This window comes from Mirounga angustirostris, unplaced genomic scaffold, assembly GCF_029215605.1.
Source record: "Mirounga angustirostris isolate CCGP_5_RB_7025 unplaced genomic scaffold, mMirAng1.0.hap1 SCAF_1, whole genome shotgun sequence".
Taxonomy (NCBI): domain Eukaryota; kingdom Metazoa; phylum Chordata; class Mammalia; order Carnivora; family Phocidae; genus Mirounga; species Mirounga angustirostris.
Window position 1 is genome coordinate 147,329,487 of NW_026991709.1, and position 20,977 is coordinate 147,350,463.

A 20,977-nucleotide genomic window follows, 5' to 3' on the forward strand; every position below is an offset into this window, starting at 1 on the left:
GCAATAGACTTTATGCCACAGATCAAGTACACTTGGCAGCGTGTCAAAAAGAACCTTTATTACTTGTTTTTAATAGCCTCTTATGCTCTTTATGCTTTCTTGCCAGATGCCTTTGGAGCAGGTGCTTTCTGAGCTGGAGCTTTCTGACCCTTCTGAGCCTTTGGAGGTGCTGCCTTCTGGCCTGCAGCTTTCGGGGCAGGAGCCTTCTGGGCTGGAGCCTTCTTGCCCACAGCGGCCATCTTTTTGGCTGGAACCTTTGCAGCAGCTGCTGCAGCCGCACCCTTAGCAACAGGTGCTTTTTTAGGAGACGCTTTCATGAGAGCTGCTTTTTGTAGCTTCCTAACTTCAAGCTTGATTATTCTGTTCCTCTGAAAAATTTCAATGTAAGTTATTTATCATGTATGCACACAAAAAACTCTTTTGTTGTTCATCCTATATGTAGAGAATACATATGCAAGAAAACAAACCTTATGTCTAAAACCCCTATGAATTCAACTTTGATCTACCAAGCTTGGGCAAGCAGAATTACCAAACAAGTTTAGGGTTAGAATATAAAAATCCTGTATTAATTTAAAAACTTACCATTTTCTTTGCCTTCATGACTTTATAACGATCAAAATCTGTCATCTTGGCTTTCTGTTAAAAATAAATAAATAATCGCTCATGCCACCTATCACCCCTCCAAAAAAGAAAAGGTCACAATTCAAATGACCCTGAGCCATTACCCTTTCTCTGGCTTCAATCTTCTTGGCCCATCTTGTGGCTGCCCATTTTGTATTGATATCTGCCTTCTGCCAGGCTTGTCGGACATACTTCTGGCGGGCACTAGGAAAGAGCCAAGATCCGATTAAGAAATCAGCTTTGAAGCCACACAGATCCACGGACAGCTGTGAGCCCTCTGAAAGCACAATTTATACTCCCTTAAGTTAAAAAGCATAAGCAAAATGATGTCAAAAGTACCTTTCTCATTCATTATACCTCCAGCCCTAGGTGACACCATATGCCACATACCACTTGGCACACTATGTCTTACTTGAATGTTGTTCACTAAACCAGGATGTCTTACAATCCCAAACACATGATTTTATTTATTTTTAAAGTAAGCTCTAGGTCCAACATGGGGCTTAAACTCACAATCCCAAGATTAAGAGTCACATGCTCTACAGACTAAGTCAGCCAGGAGCCCCTCAAACACACCATTTTAATAAAAAATGCAAACCAGCTCATTTTCTGTGTTTAAAAATTACCTCTGATCTTGCATATAACATCACTCTACTGTAGTGGATGTATACAAAGCAATTTCCTTTTCATAAAGAATGAGGTAAAGCGGGCGCCTGGGTGGCTCAGTTGGTTAAGCGACTGCCTTCAGCTCAGGTCATGATCCCAGGGTCCTGGGATCGAGTCCCACATCGGGCTCCCTGCTCAGCAGGGAGCCTGCTTCTCCCTCTCCCACTCCCCCTGCTTGTGTTCCCTCTCTCGCTGTGTCTCTCTGTCAAATAAATAAATAAAATCTTTAAAAAAAAAAAAAAGAATGAGGTAAAGCTAATCCTCAGGCCTTCTGTACAATAATGCTTAAAGAGATGTGGCCAAACACCACAAAATCTAATTATAACCATTTTGAAGTTTCTTTCAAATATTTCAAGTATCAAATCCCTGCATGCTTAAGAAATAAACCAGCAGGACATGTTACAACACATGTTCCACTGTGGCTGTCTGCGACGGTACCGAGAGTAACCACCACAGTGTTTTAACTTCCATAATCTACATCACATCAAAAAAGAATCACTACTGATTCCCTCAATTCCCTATAAGGAGTCAGGAATAGAACCTCCTTAGTAGCTATCAAAACAAGATGACATATGTCAAATACTTAATAACTGACAAACACTAAAAGCTCAACTAATGACAACTAGTATTGTGAGAGAAAAGAACTGGTATTTTTGTTTTGAAGCTATAGGTGACTAAAACATGTTTGGGAGACCAGAATTCCTTAGGAAGGTCTTTGTTGTGAAAATCCTGAAAGGGGACAAGAAAAAGGACGGCAAATCTGAATAAAGACAGAGCCAGAGAACTGGCAGGGTGGAAAGATAATCACAGGACATTTAAAAAGTAAACAATGGCCACCTACTTCTATTCTGAAAATCCCTCTTCTGAACTGCTTACTCTTCAACACTGTATACTACGTTCTTTCTCAAGAAACAAGATAGCAAAACTTTTTTGAATTAATCTAAGCAAACTTTTACCAGTATATAAGCAAAGCTAAGGGAGGGGTATTGGATGGTGGATAGTTACCTGTGAGGGAATTTGAGGATGAAGTCAGTGAGCTGCATGCACTTGAAAGGCATAGCCTGTCTCCTTACCTGAGTGCAAGGTCCATCAACCAAAGCCTAGAACAAGATAAAAAAATCTCAGTGCAGAACATAATAGCAACCCGAGCGGATCGTCTATATATAGGTCTTTTCAGAATCACCAAATCTCTACTACTTAAATGCTTTTAAGAAAGATAAAACTACTATTAGTAGTGTAGCCTATAACCTAACTCCATGTAACTTACTGGACAAAAATTTTTAAGTCTTTAATCCTTATGTTTCCAACAATCAATGTTATGTTCATTCACAATCTTTGGTCAATCCCTTAGTTTGTGGTCCTCAAATACCAACAGTAGCATACAAGGGCATAGAAGGCTATGTGCCTGGCTTTGTTCTAAACTCGCTTTACACAGACGAACTCATTTAAACCTCACCAATGTTTCAACCCATAATCTTTTAAAAGGTATGCCTTAAGTGGCAGAGGTAATACTCAAACTCAGTAATACTGGCCAACTCAAGTCTGTGCTTGAAATCCCCATTTCGCACTGCCTGTCTCCTCAATGGTAAAATAAACCCACCACCCGCAATATTCCTACCTTAGAGGGCCGTTGGGAAAATTACCATCTATACTGCGTATCAGTCATAACATGTGAAACTGACACTTTTCCTTACACTTACCCTGTTCTGATCAATAACATCTACAATTGCGACCAGCTTCCCAGCATGAGGCCCAAAGGAGACGTAGGCCACCCGGCCAACCTCCACGAAACGCCTGAACACCTAAAATCGAGGGGAAGGGAGAGAATGAGACTTACTAAAAATACTCATTTGTTTATAAGGTTTTGCTGTTCAAAGGCAGTGTAACTAAGTATAGCGAAAAGAACGCTGGGGGAACACGCCCAAGTGCCATGGGACGACCTGATGGATGGACGAAATACGCAGAGCCGGCAGCAGCAAAAGCCGGGTTCCCGCTGGCCTCCAGGCGTATGGGGCCTTCAAAGCCCCAGTCCGGCTGGGCCCCGGTACGCCCCGGGCCGCTCCAGCTTTCTAGCTCTGGCGGCCACGGCGCGCACGCGAGGCCCACGGCGTGCCGGGCCTGCACAGCCCTCCACGCGCTCGTCGGCCGCGCGCCCGGGAAGCTCCTAAACTCCGTGATCCCCCCGCCCAGGGACCCTCACCGCACGCTACCTAAGCTCCGATGGGGGTCGTCCCAAGCTTTCGTTTCCCCTACCAGGCGGAAGTGGAGCGGCATGGCCGCCAGACCAGGAGCCCCGAACAGCAATACTCACCATGTTGGCGGCGCTCGGCGAGAAGGAAGAAGGCCCGCCGGACCGTGCGCATGTGTAGAAGGCCGCCCCGCCCCTGAGATGAACGAGTCGTCGACGTGAGCACCGATTGGTTGGGGTAGTTAACGTGCATACGTGCACGCATGCTCTCTGGGAAAACATGGCGGGAGCCTGTCGGAGGTTTGCTACCTTTTCACAGCAACAAGCAGTGAGATTGGCTAGCGGGAGGCAGGTCATCTCTTAGGATTTTCGGGTGAGGAAGAGCACAGAAGCTATGCCTTTCATTATAACTGTGTCCACATTTCATTTTACTTCTTTTAACGTTCTTCCGTTTTTCCTTCTGTTACTCATAAATATTTCAGATTTTGGTCTAAATGTTGTTACTCATGGCTTAGTACTAGATTTTTTTCTCTAAGTGATCCCAGCAATTCTGTTAACATTTTATTTTAAAGTAGTTAAGACTTAAAAGTTGCAAAACTAGTACAAATAATTCCCATAAATGCTTCTTAGATTCCCCAAATATATACATACTTATGTATGTGTGTATGTATGTATTGAGAGAGAGAGAGAGAGAGAGAGAGAGAGACGCAGAGGGAATTTATTTATTGAAAGAGAGAGACAGACGCAGAGGGAGAAAGAGAATCCTAAGCAGGCTCCACACCCAATGCAGAGCCCGGCGTGGGGCTTGATCTCACAGCCCTGAAATCATGAACTGAGCAGAAATCAAGAGTCTGATGCTTAAGGACTAAACCACCCAGGCACTTCTCCCCAAATGTTAACATTTTATGTTTGCTTTATTGTTCTATCATTTTTTTAAAAAGATTTTTATTTATTTATTGAGAGAGAGTGATGGCATGAGAGGGAGGAGGATCAGAGGGAGAAGCAGACTCCCTGCTGACCGGGGAGCCCTATGCAGGACTCCATCCTGGGACTCCCGGATCAGGACCTGAGCAGAAGGCAGCCGCTTAACCAACTGAGCCACCCAGGTGCCCCTGTTCTATCATTTTTTTTCTGAATCATTTGAGAGGATGTTAGACAAAATGTTCCTTTATCTCTTAACAGCCATTTCCTAAAAAATGAGGACATTATCTTACATAATCAGTACAATGATCAAAATCAGGAAAATTATACTAACATAATCTATCATTTATTCTGTAGTTTTATTCACATGTTATCAGTTGTCCCACTTATGTCCTTTAGTGCAAATAAAGGAAAATTTTGTTTCCTGCTTCATGATCTAATGGAGGGTTACAAGTTGGAAGCTGTCATGTCTAGTCTTAATATCTATAATAGTTCCTACATCTTTGTCTTTCATAATACTATAATACTAATAATATTTTAAAATACAGGCAAATTGGTTTATAGACTTTTTTTTTTTTTAAAGATTTTTAAATTTATTTATTTGACAGAGAGAGACAGCAAGAGCAGGAACACAAGCAGGGGCAGTGGGAGAGGGAGAAGCAGGCCTCCCGCTGAGCAGGAAGCCCGACGTGGGGCTCGATCCCAGGACCCTGGGATCACAACCCAAGCTGAAGGCAGACACTTAACGACTGAGCCACCCAGGCGCCCCTATAGACTGTCTTTCAATATGACCTTGTAGTTTGCCCCATGATCAGATTCAGATTATGCATTTTTGGTAGAAATGCTGTGCCCTTGATGCAAAACATAAGAATACACGCATAGGATATCTCTTTGCCTAAATATACAGTGTTATCTTTCATCGCTGGATTAAGGAGATCGTTGTACTGGCAATTCCCAAATGTCTTTCAGTCCTTTCTTCTAAACTCTATGCTAGTATTTTCCAGGACTGTTCTACCAGCCTCCTAAATGACCTGCTTTCTCCACTGCTTCCCTTAATCTATTCTCTGCTCATCAGACATAGGGATCTTAAAAAAAAAATCAGATAACATCACTTTATTGTTAAAACACTTCAGTGGTTTTCTACAGTATTTTCAAATAAAATCTAGGGGTGCTCAGGTCATGATCCTGCAGTCGTGGGATAGAGCCCCACATTGGGCTCCCTGCTAGGCAGGGGAGTCTGTTTCTCCCTCTGCCCCACCTCCCGCTTGTGCTCTCTCTCTCTCAAATAAATAAAATCTTAAAAAAAATAAAATCTAAACTTCTTACTCTAGCCTATAAAGCCCTGCATCATATGCTCCTATATTCAAACACACCTGTGTCATCCCTCCTTTCCCATCCTTATTGTGCCTCAGCTACACTGGTCTTGAACAGGCCAAGTTCTCTCCTTGTCTGTGAGTTTTTCACATGGTGACTCGTCCTGCCAAGAATGCTCTCACCTCTGTTCATACTCAATGCATGGCAGTGCCAACCATCTCTTGTATTTTTTCCCAGATATCTCTTCTAAGAGACTTAACCTATCACATAAAAAAATAGGTTAGTCCCCTTCCTCCTGTCTTAGCTCAATTTATTTCCTCAGAGCTATTATCACAATTGCAATTGTTTGACTTATTTTTCTGTCCACAGATAATAGTTTTGTACCAGTTGGAATCAGTTCCATGAGGGCAGGACTTTGGCCATTTTTTTCTTTGTACAGTAGCCTCAATAAACAGGTAGTGAATGAGTTAGTATTTAGACCTTGGGATCTTGCTTTATAATTACCTTTTTTTTTTTTTTTAAGATTTTATTCATTTTTTTTGACAGAGACACAGCGAGAGAGGGAACACAAGCAGGGGGAGAGGGAGAGAGACAAGCAGGCTTCCCGCTGAGCAGGGAGCCCGATGTGGGGCTCCATCCCAGGACCCTGGGATCATGACCTGAGCTGAAGGCAGATGCTTAATGACTGAGCCACCCAGGCACCCTCTTGCTTTATAATTCAAAGCAAAAGGCATGAATAAGAAAGTTCATAGCAGCACTTTTTTTCTGCTAATAAGCCCCAAACTGGAAACTACTCAAAGGCCATAAGTAAGAGAATGGATAAAAGTTGTTAGGAATGGAGTCAACAGCAACTATAAGGAACGATACTGATGAATTTACACATAACACCGAAATAAGCCAGATACAAAGAGTATATGCTGTATGATTTAATTTATATAAAATTCAAAACAAGCAATCTATGATTCTTAGAAGTAATGATCATGTTTAACCTTGGTGCAGGCAGCAGTGGCTGGGGAGTAAGAGGCTTCTGAGCTGTTGGTGATGTCTCTTAATGGTCAGCTTGTGACAATTCAAATCTTTACTCTCAGATTTGCGCATAATCTGATTTGCAGGTCTAGGGAGGGGCAAGAATCTGCATTTAAAAACAAGCTCCCCAACTGGTTCACTGAAACACACTTGAAGAAATACCTTGGGATTCTCCAGTTACAGAATTATTTTTCTAAATTTCACTATCTGGGGGCGCCTGGGTGGCTCAGTCGTTGAGCGTCTGCCTTCGGCTCAGGTCATGGTCCCAGGGTCCTGGGATTGAGTCCCGCATTGGGCTCCCTGCTTGGTGGGAGGCCTGCTTCTCCCTCTCCCACTCCCCCTGCTTGTGTTCCCTCTCTCACTGTGTCTCTCTCTGTCAAATAAATAAAATCTTAAAAAAATAAAAAAATAAAATAAAATAAATTTCACTATCTGATCATGTCACCCCTGTTTAAAGTTCTCTAAATGTTCATTTTTATCCCCTATTCTACGGGATAAAGTCCAAACTCCCTAGCCTGGCATTCAAGGACCCCCAAAATCTCACCCCAACACCTTCCTAGGTTTTCCCCCCAGCAATTCTGCATCCCTCACTCCTAATCCCGTTGTAGCTATAAGTCTCGCGGCTACTCATGCAGTTGTGTCCCCTCTTCCAAGGATATGATCCCCACTCTCCCTGAAGAATGACACCACGTCCATGAAGAAGCATCTAAAGACCCCTCCCCAAGCAACTCCAAGGAGGTTTTCAGATTTCTTCGAAGCTCCATTAGAATGGGTAGGTAAGTCCAACTAAGACTTATGTACCTCGCGAGGTGGCGGGCGTCCAGGAATGAGCAAGAAAATCAACAGCTACAGACCTCAGAAACCAGACGACCAGCCCAAGCGCACAGCTGAAGTTGGCTGGGTACGCCCCTTCCAGGACCCCCAACGGGCTCGTCCAATCACCGGGAGGAAGGGCAACTTCAGGACCACGCCAGGACCCAATATGGCGTCGTGGACACGCCCAGTAGTTTATCCGGCTCCTCCCTGCGGAGCCACGCTTCCCGCCCTCCGCCGTCTCTGCTCGTCCAATCACCGAGAGGAAGGGCTAGCTGAGGGCCGTGCCTGTTAACAAACGTGGCGAGCTGCAGGCGTTCTTAGGCTTGGATCCTTCGAGGGTCGTTCGCGTGGGCTATTTTGGAACCTATGTCGGTCTGAAGCTGCGCCCCCCTGCGCTTGCTTGTGGCCAGAGATGGATGTGAGGGGCAAAGACGGGCGCCCCGCTTTGGTTTTCTGCCAGGGAGCACCGAACAGAGAGGTAGAGCTGGTCCCGGGTCCCGGCTGGGGGACGCGGAGGACGGCAGCAACACGCCCAGTTCCCCTTAGAGTCCCTGCGGGTGTCAGCGTGTCCAGAGTTGTACTCCTGTAATCAGCTGGATCCCAGAGTACCTGTCAGCTTCAGCTGAGTAGGGGTGTCTCCTTTGTTTCTTTCAGTCACGGGGGATGGAAGCGTCAGTTTAGCAGACAAAATGTTTGTCGAGTTCCCAAAAGAGAAATCTAAGCCTGTTCAAGAAGTGAACCGAAAGCTACCTAGAACCCTGACTTCTTTCTTGTTCCTGTAACCTTTCCGAGATGTGAACACATCCCAGTTATGACCAAACTGGCATGGTAGTCCTAAGCCTACCTGGCACGATATATTTAGAGTGAAAAAAAAGTGCATGTTACATCTACTTTCAAAATTTTCATCTTAGGAGCACGAAAGCCGAGCAAGACAGTGTCTCAGCCCAAGCAACCCAAAGCCATCAGGAATAAACCTGTAGTCCTGCAAAATCAGGTGCGTTGATTCATTGTAATGAGGGAGACTGCACACCAGAGACACCATGGGTCATTTAAGCAAACGAAGGAAAAGACTGAGCTACAGAATTGTGGGCAGATGTAAAGTTTAGATGAAATTTAAATGAAACGCTGTTTTGATAGGCTCGATGCAAAGCAGGACTGTGTAAAGGGGTCAACATCAGTCCTAGATAGCAAAATGGACCCATGGTCCTGTGTCTGAGAATTTTGTGTAGAAACCCCTTTTCTGAAGCTTTGCATCTGAGTGGTTAATTGAAACTTTCATTCTCAGGGTGCCTGGTGACTCATTCGGTTAAGCGTCTGCCTTTGGCTCAGGTCATGATTATCTGGCTCACTGCTCAGCGGGGAGTCTGTTTCTCCCTCTCCCTGTGCCCCTCCTCCCCCTCGTGCTCTCTCTCTCAAATAAAATCTTACAAAAAGAAACTTTCATTCTGAGAGTCCTTGATTTTAGAGAACAAAGTTTCTACATGAGTAAGAAAGTGGTAGTGCTCAAAGAAGAAGGTTATTATGACACTGTACAGATGTAGTATTGGTTGGCAGACATAATGTTTCTTTTTAACTTTATAATAGTCTTTATTTGTATCTTTTTTTTTCTGCCTAAAGGAAGAGCCATGCAGATTTTACTTTTCTCAGTCAGAGCTAATGTTTAGGTCACAGAAATGCTGATGAGACATATAGAAGGAAAGAACTCTGAAGGTTTTATCAATGGCGAAGTTTTAGATCTTTTATATTGTAGAGCAGAAGGTAAGGTCACAAACCACGGGTGATGGCGTATTCTGAAAGATGAAAGATGCCCATGAGGAAGACATTGGCCTATTAAATCATGGGGACCTTAGTAAGAGCAAATGAAGGGTTTGTTGTTGTTGTTGTTGTTGTTGTTTTAGCAACCCATTAGTTGCCTCACTTCCAGCTACCAGTTCCCAAAGAGGTGATGGACTCTGACATGGGTCAGGACTACTGGGATGTAGCACCCAGCTCTTCAGCAGTACAAGTTTGTCCAGTACTCCAAATGCCTGGATGGGGTATTTTGTGGTCTGTTTTTTGTGTTTAGCAACTAAAGAGGTAGTGTTGGGTTCTGTGCTTTCAAAAGATTGGTCCAGTGTCAAGAAAATACTTGGGAAATACAGCAGATCTAAGGAACGTGGTAAGGCCACAGCAAATGTGAAGGCTTCTGTTGCCTTTAAGTATAAGTAGTTGACAGAAAGAAATCATCATGCCCTAAAATAAATAATTAAACTCCTTATTCTCCGTGGAAGACAGAATATTCCTTTGCATGGAAAGCTCACTAACACTAAGATTATATATACATTCTCACATTATATTACAGAACTGGACCCACTGTTAAAAGAAAATGTTAGCTATGTACTCTGGAAACAGCTGAACACTTGTAAAATGAACTGGTCAAGCTAATGGGCCCCTCAATCCAGAACAAGCTCCAGGAACGGGTAAAAGCAGATACATTTTTTAGTGTAATCATAGATAGCACTGGTATCTCTCCCAAAGGAAGTCTCCCCCTCTTTGTGTGCTGTTTTCACCAGAGTGCAGAAGGTAAGGTGGAACTTTGTTAAGATCTGATTGATTTTGTGGAGGCTGTTGACATGACTGAGAATCTCTTCCAGAGAATAGCAGTCTGGGGTTTACCAGAGGAGCTCCTGCGGGGTTTCATTTTTCCATCAATGAGCAGCTGGCAAGGATTTCTGACAGCTTTCCCGAGGTCTTGTTCTTGACCTCTAAGATGTGGGAGATGGCTTCAGCTATTATATGGTCCTATGCAGTGGAGCCAGTTACCAAGCTTCTAGATAGTGTAGGCAAAGTCATGGACTTCCAAAGGCACTCTCAGAACACTTCACCACTTGGCTGGGATTGCTGCAGGCATTCCTGAACGAGGAGGGGGAACGAGGAGGAAGAAGAGTGGGAGAAAAGCATCAGAGAAAAATGCCAGGTGGGGCAGACTCTCAGAGTCTGAGCCTTTTCACAGTGGAGTATACAATCACCATCAAAGTTTTCCAGGAAATAGGCACCTACAGGGGTGCTGAGAGGCCGTTTTTATTCTATCAGCAAGTTTGACTTTACGGTGATGACGCTGTGTGTTGAGTACATCTTCATATACTAAATCCTTGCCTCAGGCTGGATTGGCTGAGGCAGGCTGATACTGACCCCATTCACTTGTCTGACGAAGCCAACATTGTCATCCAGAGGTTCCTGAAGATGAGGGGCAGTGGGACCCAGGCTTTGTGCCCAGGTACAATGAAGTAAAGCACGAGAATTGAAGAATATCCTCACACTTTCACTTTCCCCCATGATGTGTGGCCAGCAAGTTTCCCCTAATGTCTTCATAGCCACAGGCCTCCAAGAGAACCACAGAAAGTCCTTGTTCATTCCCCCTTCTGAACCATGTCGTTTCTGAGGTGCAGGAGCAGCTGTTGAAATGCTTGCTGGGATTCATTGCTCAGTACCTCATCCCGCACCATCTGCATCTGCTGGAGAATGATGAGCCTGAGGTGGCACTGTATGAGGCATTCAAGGGAGATGGTCCCTACCTGGACTGGTTGTAGAGCAGAGCTGTAGAGGTAGATGGCTGAATGGATGGATGTTCCTAGGCAGGGGCAGCCATATAATATCCTTGCTGCCATACACTTGAACTTCATTTCCTACCCCAGCATCAGTACATCCACTATGCTGGCCACTATGCCTATTCATGTCCAATTTGCAGCAGGAGAGAATCTGAATCTGATGAGGCACTCTGGAAGGGAGGAAAGGCTTGTTTGGCCTGGCCCTGACATGAATTCCTCAGGACATCTGATAGGCATCAGGTCTTGGGTGAACTTGACCCAGAGTGGCCGGCAGGCTCTCGGGATTGCTGAGCTTATAACTGGTACTTGGAACTTGCCCCAGGGCACATGTGTCTGCTGAACATATTTTTGAGTTTCGCTACTTGATTTATGTGATTGTTTTAAAAAGGCTTTCCAGTGTAAATGGAGCTTGCTCTTTTACTAGGGGAGGTAAATCTTGTGAACTTTTAATGTGGTCAGGTTGAAGGACAATTGCATAAAAAGCAATCAGGCGTGCTCAATATATTTAAAATTTAATCACCGTGGTTCAGTAAAGAAAATAGAATTACGTGTGGAGTTCTTAAATGCAAGTGGCCTTGTATGTTTTCTTTACCTACTGTTATTAGATTAAAATTTTGCAGAGAAACCCTGGGTAGAAACGCAAGCACACTTTTTTTTTTTTTTTTTTTTTAAAGCAACAATATTTAGGGCGCCTGGGTGGCTCAGTCGGTTGAGCGACTGCCTTTGGCTCAGGTCATGATCCTGGAGTCCCGGGATCGAGTCCCACGTCGGGCTCCCTGCTCAGCGAGGAGCCTGCTTCTCCCTCTGACCCTCCCCCCTCTCATGCTCTCTCTCTCTCATTCTCTCTCTCAAATAAATAAATAAAATCTTAAAAAAAATAATATAAAAGCAACAATATTTAATCATTAGTACAGTCAAGGAATCCTTTTATGGGACCTGAGACAAGGAAGAGGGAGGAAAAAGGGGACCTTAGAGAGAAGGGAAGAGATAGAGAAAGAGCAAAAAAAGACATGTACATAGTGAGGAGGCCATCTGTGTTCTGGCAGAGAGAAGCAGGGTGGTTTTGCTGGAAGAAACACAGGCTGTTGAATCAGCCCTGGGTTCACATCTCCCCTCTGTCCCTCTCTGGTTGTGTGATGTTGATTGAGTTACTTAACCTTTTAATGGCCTTTCCTCTCTGAAATCGAGGTTTGAGAGCTCTCTGTATTTCCCTAAACATTCCTGGAAGTGTGCACTGGGGTAGAAGATGTGAAAAATACTTTGTAGATTATAAGTTTGTAGATGTGGTTAACTACCCGGTGCTAAGAGATTTGTTGTGAGACCATCATTCACTGATTCATTTATTTAGCAAACTCATATGCACGCATAATGATTACAGCTCTCATTTGTTGCTTACAAGTGCCAAGCCCTCCCCTAAGTAAGGCCCTGTGGTCAATAAGACAGCCTCCGCCCTCAAAGAGCTCTACTTGTGGAATAGGTCTTCTCTGAGGAGACTGCTCTGTAGCTCAGCACTGCAGCCTGGGATGAATTCACCTGATAGGACTGGGCTCCATAGCCTGGGGCAGCCTCTCCCTCAGAAGCGTTGGATTTGGTTTATTCTCACCTCTGTGCTCATTTGAGCTGGGAACAGGGGAGGGCTTTTCCTCCGGCCTTGAGGGCTGGCAGAGCTCTGGAACAGTGGGACAGGAGCACCCTCTGTGATGGCTGTGTTGGAACTCACTGATATTCCCTATTCCACTGTAGAATGAGTTTATCTCGGAAAGGTCAGGCTGTCTGCTTGGGGAAAGGGTGGCAGAGATGTAGGAGGTTTGCGGGAGAGCTGGAGGGTTGGTTGGGATCCTACGGTGAGGTTGGTGCTCTTGCACCAGTGGACAGAGTCCCTTCTGAAAAAGGAAAGAGACAGAGACACATAGAATGGCCGTTAGCTCCAGGAAAAGTACTTATGATGTCTTAGCTGGCTTGACACTTCAGTACTTTGGATTTCTTTGACCTATGGTATCTCCTCATTGAGGGTCCTGGGAGGTAGGGAAATGACTGTGATGGGAGACCATATGCTATTGTCAACAGACACTTGGACGATGTTACCGATATGTCTATGACTCTGAGCAAGTTACGTGCTTTCTCTCAACCTCAGCTTCCTTCGTGATAAAACAAGGATGACAGATGTCAACCTCAAGGGCTGTTAGGACGAAATGGGACCATCTGTATCAGGGCTCTGCAAACTCTTCTTGCAGAGGGCCTAATAGTGAATATTTTAGACATTGCTGGCCATACAGTCTCAGCCACAGCTATTCAACTCTGCTGTTGTAGTGCAAAAGCAGCCATAGATACTATGATAGTGTGATGGAGCCCATTTCACACCAGAGTGTATTTTTATCCCTGACCATGGTTCTGAAATGCAGAGAAAGGCAATGAGACTACCCCTACTGAGAGGTCAAGTTCTAAGATGATTCAGAAGTGAGTTTTAGATAGACAAGAGCAAAGCAACAAAATCAGAGGCCTCTTGGAACACCACTACTTTTTAGGAAGGAAGAGGGCAGGTGGCAAAAGGTATGGGAGGTAAGCAAACAACATACAGACAGACTCTTGGTAAAGATGGCTGATAGAATACAAATACCTAGTTGCATTCCTTCTTTACACTCCACTGTAAAACTGTGATGAGACTCCTTAGACACTGGGCAATCCTTGTTTATCTTCTCATATTTAAGGTAGGGGGTGAAGTAAAAATGGAGGTTGTCAGTAGTTGACTCAAGCTTCACTATAGGATAATTTTACTGGGGAACTCCAAATGCCAACAACCCCTTTTTTTTTTAAGAGAGTGGGGGAGGGACAGAGGGAGAGAGAGAGAGAGAGAATCTTAAGCAGGTTTCATGCCCAGTGTGAGCCCGACATGGGGCTCAATCTCAGAACCTTGAGATCATGACCTGAGCTGAAATCAAGTGTCAGACGCTTAACCTTCTGAGCCACCCAGACACCCCACCAACAACACATTTTTCCTTCATGGGCTGCTTGGATTCCCCATAAAAGAAGGCTCTTCCAAAGTTCTGCCTGGAGGGCAAGGGTAACCTAGAGCCCCCAGGGTTAATGGGGGTAGAGGGCTTGAAGTCTAAACACTGAATACACCCCACTTCCCTTAATCCTGCTGTTTGGGGGTATGATGCCTCCACCCTCAACTGATTTGTGCCTTTCAGTTCCTCTGCCTGCACTAGGGAGAGGTAGTCTCTCATCAGCAAAGAGCGGGAGAAGGGATCCAGGGAGCTCCTACTTTTCAAACAGCTTTAAACTAATCTTATTTATTTTATGCCCACCAACCCAACTTCCAGCTGTACCTAATCCACAAATTCCTGAGCTTTTTGAGGATGCTACTATTTAATTGGTTGATTCTTAATTTCCTCATTGATTTAGGTTAGGATTTCTTGGGTCTGCTAAGTCAATTACCGCTGGCTGGTCAGCATTTCATGTGCAAAATGTTGCTGCCTTCTTTTCTCCTGTTCTCTCCATGCATGTGGATTTGTGCTGGTATGGACAGCCTTCTTCAAAAGCAGTCTGGATCCTAACCTTCTCCCTACTAAACCCTTTTCCTCCGCTGTTTTCACATCTCAATTAATGGCCACCCTGTACTTCCAGTTGCTGAGGCAAAATTTCAGAATAATTCTTGAATCCTCCTGTCTCTCACTCCACATACATCAGCAATCTTGTGGGCTCTATTTTCAAATATATGCAGGATCTGGACATTGCTTACAGCCTCCATTGCTACCACTCAATCTAAGCTACCAGCACCTCTCATCTGGATGATTCTAATTGCCTACCAATTGGTTTTCCTGTTTTTGCCCTTGTACCCTTCACTTTATTTTTCTCACTGCAGCTAGACAGTAGACCCTTTAAAACAGAAGCCAGCTGTCCTTCCTTTGTCCAGACCCTCCAGTGGTTTCCTCTTGTCCTGTCTACTTCCTGTTAGCTCTCTGACTTTATTTCCTACATCTTCTAGTTCCTTCTGCTCCAACCACACTGGCCTCCTCTCTGTATCTTGAACATGTTCCTACCCCAGGGCCTTTGCACATACCGTATCCTTTGCTTAGAATGCTCTTCCACCAGATATTCAAACAGCTGATTCCTTCACTTTCCTCAAGTGTCATCTCATCAGAAAAGACTTTCCTGACCTATTTACATGAAGTAGCAATCCCCATATCCTGCTTCTCGCACTCTCTATCCCCCATACCCCACTTTATTTTTCTCTGGATTAGTTACAAACCCCTATGCATTATGTATTTAGTTTCTTAGTATCTGTTTCCCCCACTAGAATGTCAGCTCCATAAAGGCAAGGATTTTGTCTGCTTTGTTCATTGGTATAGCCACAGCACCTAGAACAGGATCTGACTCAGAGGACACACTCCATTAATATGAATGAATGAATTGAATAATTCTATTAAAAGAAACTGAGTCACAGGGAACCTAGGAAGTTTAGGTCAAGGTCACTCAGCAATGAACAGCAGAACTGGGATTTGAACCAGGTTTGTGTGGTGCCAGAGCTTGAGTTCCTAATAATTTTGATATTTGGGAAGAATTTTGTTTTAAAGATTTTATTTATTTATTTAATTGACAGAGAGAGAGAGACAGCATGAGGGGGAACACAAGTAGGGGGAGTGGGAGAGGGAGAAGCAGGCTTCCAGTCGAGTAGGGAGTCTGATGCGGGGCTCGATCCCAGGACCCCGGGATCATGACCTGAGCCGAAGGCAGTCACTGAACCAACTGAGCCACCCAGGTGCCCCTTTGGGAAGAATTTTTAATGAGGTGTGAAGGTGCTGATGATATACCACTGTGAAAGAGGTAAGATATAGTAACTCCAGCATGATCTTAGCTATGTAAGAATGTGTGGAGAAAAGGATCCAGAAAGAAAAATATCAAATATAAAGCAGTGAGTTTCTGAGTGTTTTTAAAAGTATATTTAAAACTTTTTTATTGTAGACAATTGTGAAGTACAGGCAGACAGAAGTACAAAGCAGACAGAATAGTATAACGAACCTCCCCTGTACCTATCAGCCCAGCCTCAAGGACTATCAAACCATATGCCAGCCCTATTCCATTTACTCACAGATGCGATGGTCAATTTTATGTGTGAACTTGGCTAGACTACAGACCCTAGTTATTCATTAATTTAGGTGTTGCCGTGAAGGTTTGTAGATGTGATTAGAGCCCACCATCTGACGTTTTTAAGTAAAGGAGATTATTCTAGATAATCTTGGTGAACCTGACTAAATCAGTTGGAATACCCTAAGAGCAGAGCCAAGGCTTCCCTGAGCAAGCAGAAATTCCACATGTAGTCTTTGCACATACTGTGTCGGTTGCTTAGAAGGCTCTCCCAGCAGGTGTTCAAATGGCTGACTTCTTCACTTGTGGATGGAAGTGTTAGCTCAAGCCCTTCCTGACAGCCTGCCCTGTGGATTTCAGACTTGCCTTCAGCCCCCACGATCACATGAACCAATTTCTTTTTTTTTTTTTAAAGATTTATTTATTTGAGACAGAGAGAATGAGAGACAGAGAGCATGAGAGGGAGGAGTGTCAGAGGGAGAAGCAGACTCCCCGCCGAGCAGGGAGCCCGATGTGGGACTCGATCCCGGGACTCCAGGATCATGACCTGAGCCGAAGGCAGTCGCCTAACCAACTGAGCCACCCAGGCGCCCCACATGAACCAATTTCTTGCAAAACCAGTACCTTCACATATATCTCCTATTAGTTCTCTTTCTCTGGCTAAACCCTGACTGATACACCAGGTATATCATTTCATCTGGAAATAGTTTAGCAAGTATCTAAATGGTAAGGATTCTTGAAAAACAAACAAAAAACAACCCACAATTCCATCATCCCCCCCAAACAAAAATTAAAAGCAGTTCCTTGATATAATCAAATGTTCAGACCTCCAGTTGTCACATTATTTTATAATACTAAAAATATTTTTCAGCTACTGATTTTTTTTCAGCATCTTTAGTGAGGGGGAGAAAAAGAAAACGCGGTGTGGGACGAAATTTCTCCTTGGCGCCAGCAGAGGGCCTCACGTCTCCTGTGTTTTCAGAGGAAAGACGTTTGTCTGGTTTCTCCAATAACCTCAGTCACTCAGCCCAGCGCTCAGCACATAGTAGTCTTCTGGAAAATGTATGGTGAGTGAATGAATGAATAAAAAAATGGGTGAAAGAAATACTTTTTAAACCTGTATTCATTGGCTATACTCTGTGCCAGACACTGGCTATGTGCTATATTTTCTCTTTTCTTATAACCATCCCATGAGGTAGGTATTATCCTTATTTTATTTATGAGGAAATCAGGGCTCAAAGAAATTGAAAGGCTTTCTGAAGATTATAGAGGTAGAAAATCTTTGAGTTAACCTAGATCTATGATTTCATTTTATTTTATTATTTATTTATTTATTATTATTTTTAAAGATTTTATTAATTTATTTGACAGAGAGAGACACAGCGAGAAAGGGAACACAAGCAGGGCGAGTGGGAGGGGAGAAGCAGGCTTCCCGCCGTGCAGGGAGCCCGATGTGGGGCTTGATCCCAGGATCCTGGGATCATGACCTGAGCCAAAGGCAGACGCTTAACGACTGAGCCACCCAGGCGCCCCTATTTATTTATTTTTATAGATTTTATTTATTTATTTATTTGACAGAGAGAGAGAGAGAGAGCGAGAGCAGGAACACAAGCAAGGGGAATGGGAGAGGGAGAAGCAGGCTTCTTGCCGAGCAGGGAGCCCGATGTGGGACTCGATCCCAGGACCCTGGGATCATGACCTGAGCCAAAGGCAGACGCTTAACGACTGAGCCACCCAGGCACCCCCTATTTATTTTTTAATAAAGATTTTATTTATTTATTTGATAGAGAGAGACACAGCGAGAGAGGGAACACAAGCAGGGGGAGTGGGAGAGGGAGAAGCAGGCTTCCCGCTGAGCAGGGAGCCGGATGCGGGGCTCGATCCCAGGACCCTGGAATCATGACCTCAGCCGAAGGTAGACGCTTAACGACTGAGCCACCCAGGCGCCCCTATTTTTTATTTTATTAAAAAATGTTTTTTAAAGATTTTATTTATTTATTTGAGAGAGTGAGTGAGAGAGCATGAGCAGGATTAGAGGGACAGGGAGAAGAAGAGTCCCCACTGAGCAGGGAGCCCAACCTGGGGCTCAGTCCTAGGACTCCGGGATCATGACCTGAACTGAAGGCAGATGCTTAACTGACAGAGCCACCCAGGCACCCCTATAATTTTATTTTTTAAATGTCATATAAGACATATACAAAGTATATACATGGTTGGAAAAAGGGGACACCTGTAACTGCTGGCTAGTTATAGAACATTCCTGTCACCCCAGAAGCCCTGTTGTTGTGGACCAAATGTTTGTATCCCCCAATATTCATATATTGAAGCCCTAACCCTCACTGTGATGTTATTTGGAAATGGGTCTTTAGGAGGTAATTAGGGTGAGATGAGGCCATAAGGGTCAGACCCTCGTGATGGGATTGGTGTCCTTAAAAGAGGAGATACCAGAGAGCTCACTGTCTTTCTCCCCCACACAAGCACAGAAGAAAGGCCAAGGGAAGCCTCAGTAAGAAGGCAGGCTGTCTACAAGCCAAAAAGAAGCCTCTCACCAGGCACTGAATTGACTGGCACCTTGGTCTCAGGCTTCCTGGCTTCTAGAACTGTGAGAAAATGAATGTGTGTTGTTTAAGCCAGCTGGTCTATGGTACTTTGTCATGGCAGCCCTATTACACTGAGATACTCATGTATCTGTTTCCAAACACTACCTCCATCTTCCCTCAAATTTAAGAGTAATAATTTCCTTGCTTTCTTTGAGACTTGACTTTCTGTGTTTAGTTTTACCTGTTTTTGAACTTCATATAAATGGAATTATATATATATATGGCTTTTTTTGTGTGTGTGACTTGCTTTTTATCCTCAGTGTCACCTTGGTAAGATCTACCCATTTGAGCATAGATTTGCAGTTCTTTTGTTTTCATGCTGAATGGTGCTTTCTAGTACAGATATATCATTATATATGCTTCCATTTTATGGGATAGGCATCTTGGCTGCTGGTAAAAACATTCTTAGGCATGTAGCCTGTTGTACATTCAAACATATATGTCTAAGGTATATACCTTGGACTGGAATTTTTGAGTCATTTGGTATGCATACCTTCAACTTTATTAGATAATATCAGTTTCCCAGAATGGTTACATTAAATTACATCCCCACCACAGTGCATGAGAGTTCCAGTTGTTCCACACTCACCAACATTTAGTGTTGTCAGAGTTTTTAATTTTGTCAAACAATGGGTGTATTATGTTAATTCATGTAGTTTTAATATGCATTGCCCCGATCCATGAATGAGGTTGAGCACCTTTTCATATTTATTGGACAGTTAGATTTCTCCTTTTTGTAAAATGGCTTTTCACAGCTTTTGCCCATTTAGGAAAATTAGATCATTTGCCTTTTTTTCTCACTGATTTGTAGGAAATCTCTGTATAATCTGGAAACCAGTCCTTTATCAGTTATATATGTTGCAAATACCTCCTTCCACTCTGTGACTTGTCTTTTCACTCTTATAATCGTGTTTTTTGAGGAACAGACGTTCTTAATTTTAATGTAATAGAATGTATCACATATTTTCTTATTGTTAATGCATTTTGTGTAATGCTTAAGAAACCCTTCCCTTACTCAAGATCTTAAAATTTTCTCCTCTTTTCTGTTCTAAAACCTTTGTACATTTATCTTTCACACTTAGGTCTTTGACCTGCAAGTAATTTTTGAAAATGGTGTGAGGAAGGGGTCGAATTTCCTTTTTTCTCCATGTGGAAATCTGGTTGTCCCACATCTTTTTTGCTGCTCTGACATGACACCTCTGTCATCAATCAAGTGTCTGTATGTGAATGAGTATGTTAGACTACCACATTCTAAAGCCAAACTCCTATCTGCCATGTGATACTGCCTTTTTCTGTGAAGGAAATGTGACAGACATAATGGGCTTTAGATTCAACCAGAGCAGAATCTCAACTCACAGTCTCCACCTCCAAAAATGCTTACTAGCTGGGTGATGTTGGCAAGTTATTATATCTCTGAGCCCATGCCTTTCCTGCATGGTCATTGTAAGGAATAGACACAACTTGTGATACCTAATCATCTTTATCTTTACTCATATTTCAAATGTAAGTGCTTCTTTTGGTTGGAGTCTTGGGGCCTGGGTTCTGTAGTATTAATTTTCTATTGCTGTATAACAAATTGCCATAAACTTAGTGGCCTCAAACAACACCCACGTATTACGTTCCAGTTCTATAGGTCAGAAGTCTGGGTGGGCTCAACTGGGTTCTCTGCTTAGGGTCTCAAAAGGCTGAAATTGATGTGCTAAATCTGGTGGAGCTCTTAACTGGAAGTTTATGCAAGTTTATTTCAAGTTTGTGCAAGCTTCTGTAAGTTGCTGGCAGAACATAGATGCTTGTAGTTGTAGGACTGAGGCCCCTGCTTTCTTGCAGGCTGTCAGCCAAGACATTTTAATTTTGTGCAAACTGAGCCCTGAGGTCAATTCTTCAACATCAAACTGTCATATTCTCAACTTACTGTTCCTCTAGGGCACTTGGAATAAAGAGCCTGACCTTGATGGCCTGTCTCTCCTCAGTTCCCCAATAGGTCAGCGAGTGGGCGGTAGGGTTTTTGGAGGAGCAACGTACCCAGAACAGTTGGGGGACTCCCCAAGAGGTGCTTTGGCGTAAATCAGTCTTGGAGAGGCACTTAGTTGGAGTCTTGGAGTTGCTCTTAGTTCCTAGAGGTTGTTCTTGGGTTCTCTCATGCCTGGCCT

The 20,977-nt window shown here is 43.8% G+C and overlaps 2 protein-coding genes and 1 long non-coding RNA gene across 6 annotated transcripts in view; 1 reads left to right on the plus strand and 2 right to left on the minus strand.

Moving 5' to 3' along the window:
• Positions 1–811, minus strand: part of ZNF619 (zinc finger protein 619) — a 23,941-nt gene extending 23,130 nt beyond the window's left edge. For all 3 annotated transcript variants that reach the window (XM_064589695.1, XM_064589682.1, XM_064589664.1), the window contains exons 1-2: positions 726–811; positions 583–636 (exon numbers count right to left, since the gene is read on the minus strand). The gene's annotated coding sequence lies outside the window, so the exon portion shown is untranslated. The remainder of the gene's footprint in view (positions 1–582; positions 637–725) is intronic.
• RPL14 (ribosomal protein L14) lies at positions 39–3,847 on the minus strand. Its single transcript, XM_045904002.3, has 6 exons — positions 3,599–3,847; positions 2,988–3,089; positions 2,293–2,387; positions 726–825; positions 583–636; positions 39–368 (listed from the first exon to the last, which is right to left on the minus strand). The coding sequence occupies exons 1-6, from the start codon at positions 3,830–3,832 to the stop codon at positions 90–92; spliced, it is 864 nt and encodes a 287-aa protein (XP_045759958.1). The 5' UTR covers positions 3,833–3,847; the 3' UTR covers positions 39–89.
• On the plus strand, positions 3,736–11,818 carry LOC123863925 (uncharacterized). Of its 2 annotated transcripts, none has more exons than XR_006795674.3 (4): positions 3,736–3,848; positions 7,391–7,512; positions 8,464–8,546; positions 8,838–11,818. It is a non-coding gene; the product is annotated as an uncharacterized LOC123863925 (long non-coding RNA). The 2 variants fall into 2 exon arrangements; XR_010411046.1 differs by having other exon boundaries at positions 7,391–7,508.
• The last annotated feature ends 9,159 nt before the right edge of the window (positions 11,819–20,977 follow it).

What these genes read in the sequence shown, in the direction of transcription:
- RPL14 (XM_045904002.3), bottom strand. Translation starts at nt 3,832, where the DNA reads ATGACCTGCCTCCCGCTAGCCAATCTCACTGCTTGTTGCTGTGAAAAG. An exon ending in ATCCTCAAATTCCCTCACAG is followed by an intron (nt 826 to 2,292) that starts GTAACTATCCAC and finishes GCTCTTTCCTAG; the next exon opens with TGCCCGCCAGAAGTATGTCC. An exon ending in TCATGAAGGCAAAGAAAATG is followed by an intron (nt 369 to 582) that starts GTAAGTTTTTAA and finishes GAAATTTTTCAG; the next exon opens with AGGAACAGAATAATCAAGCT.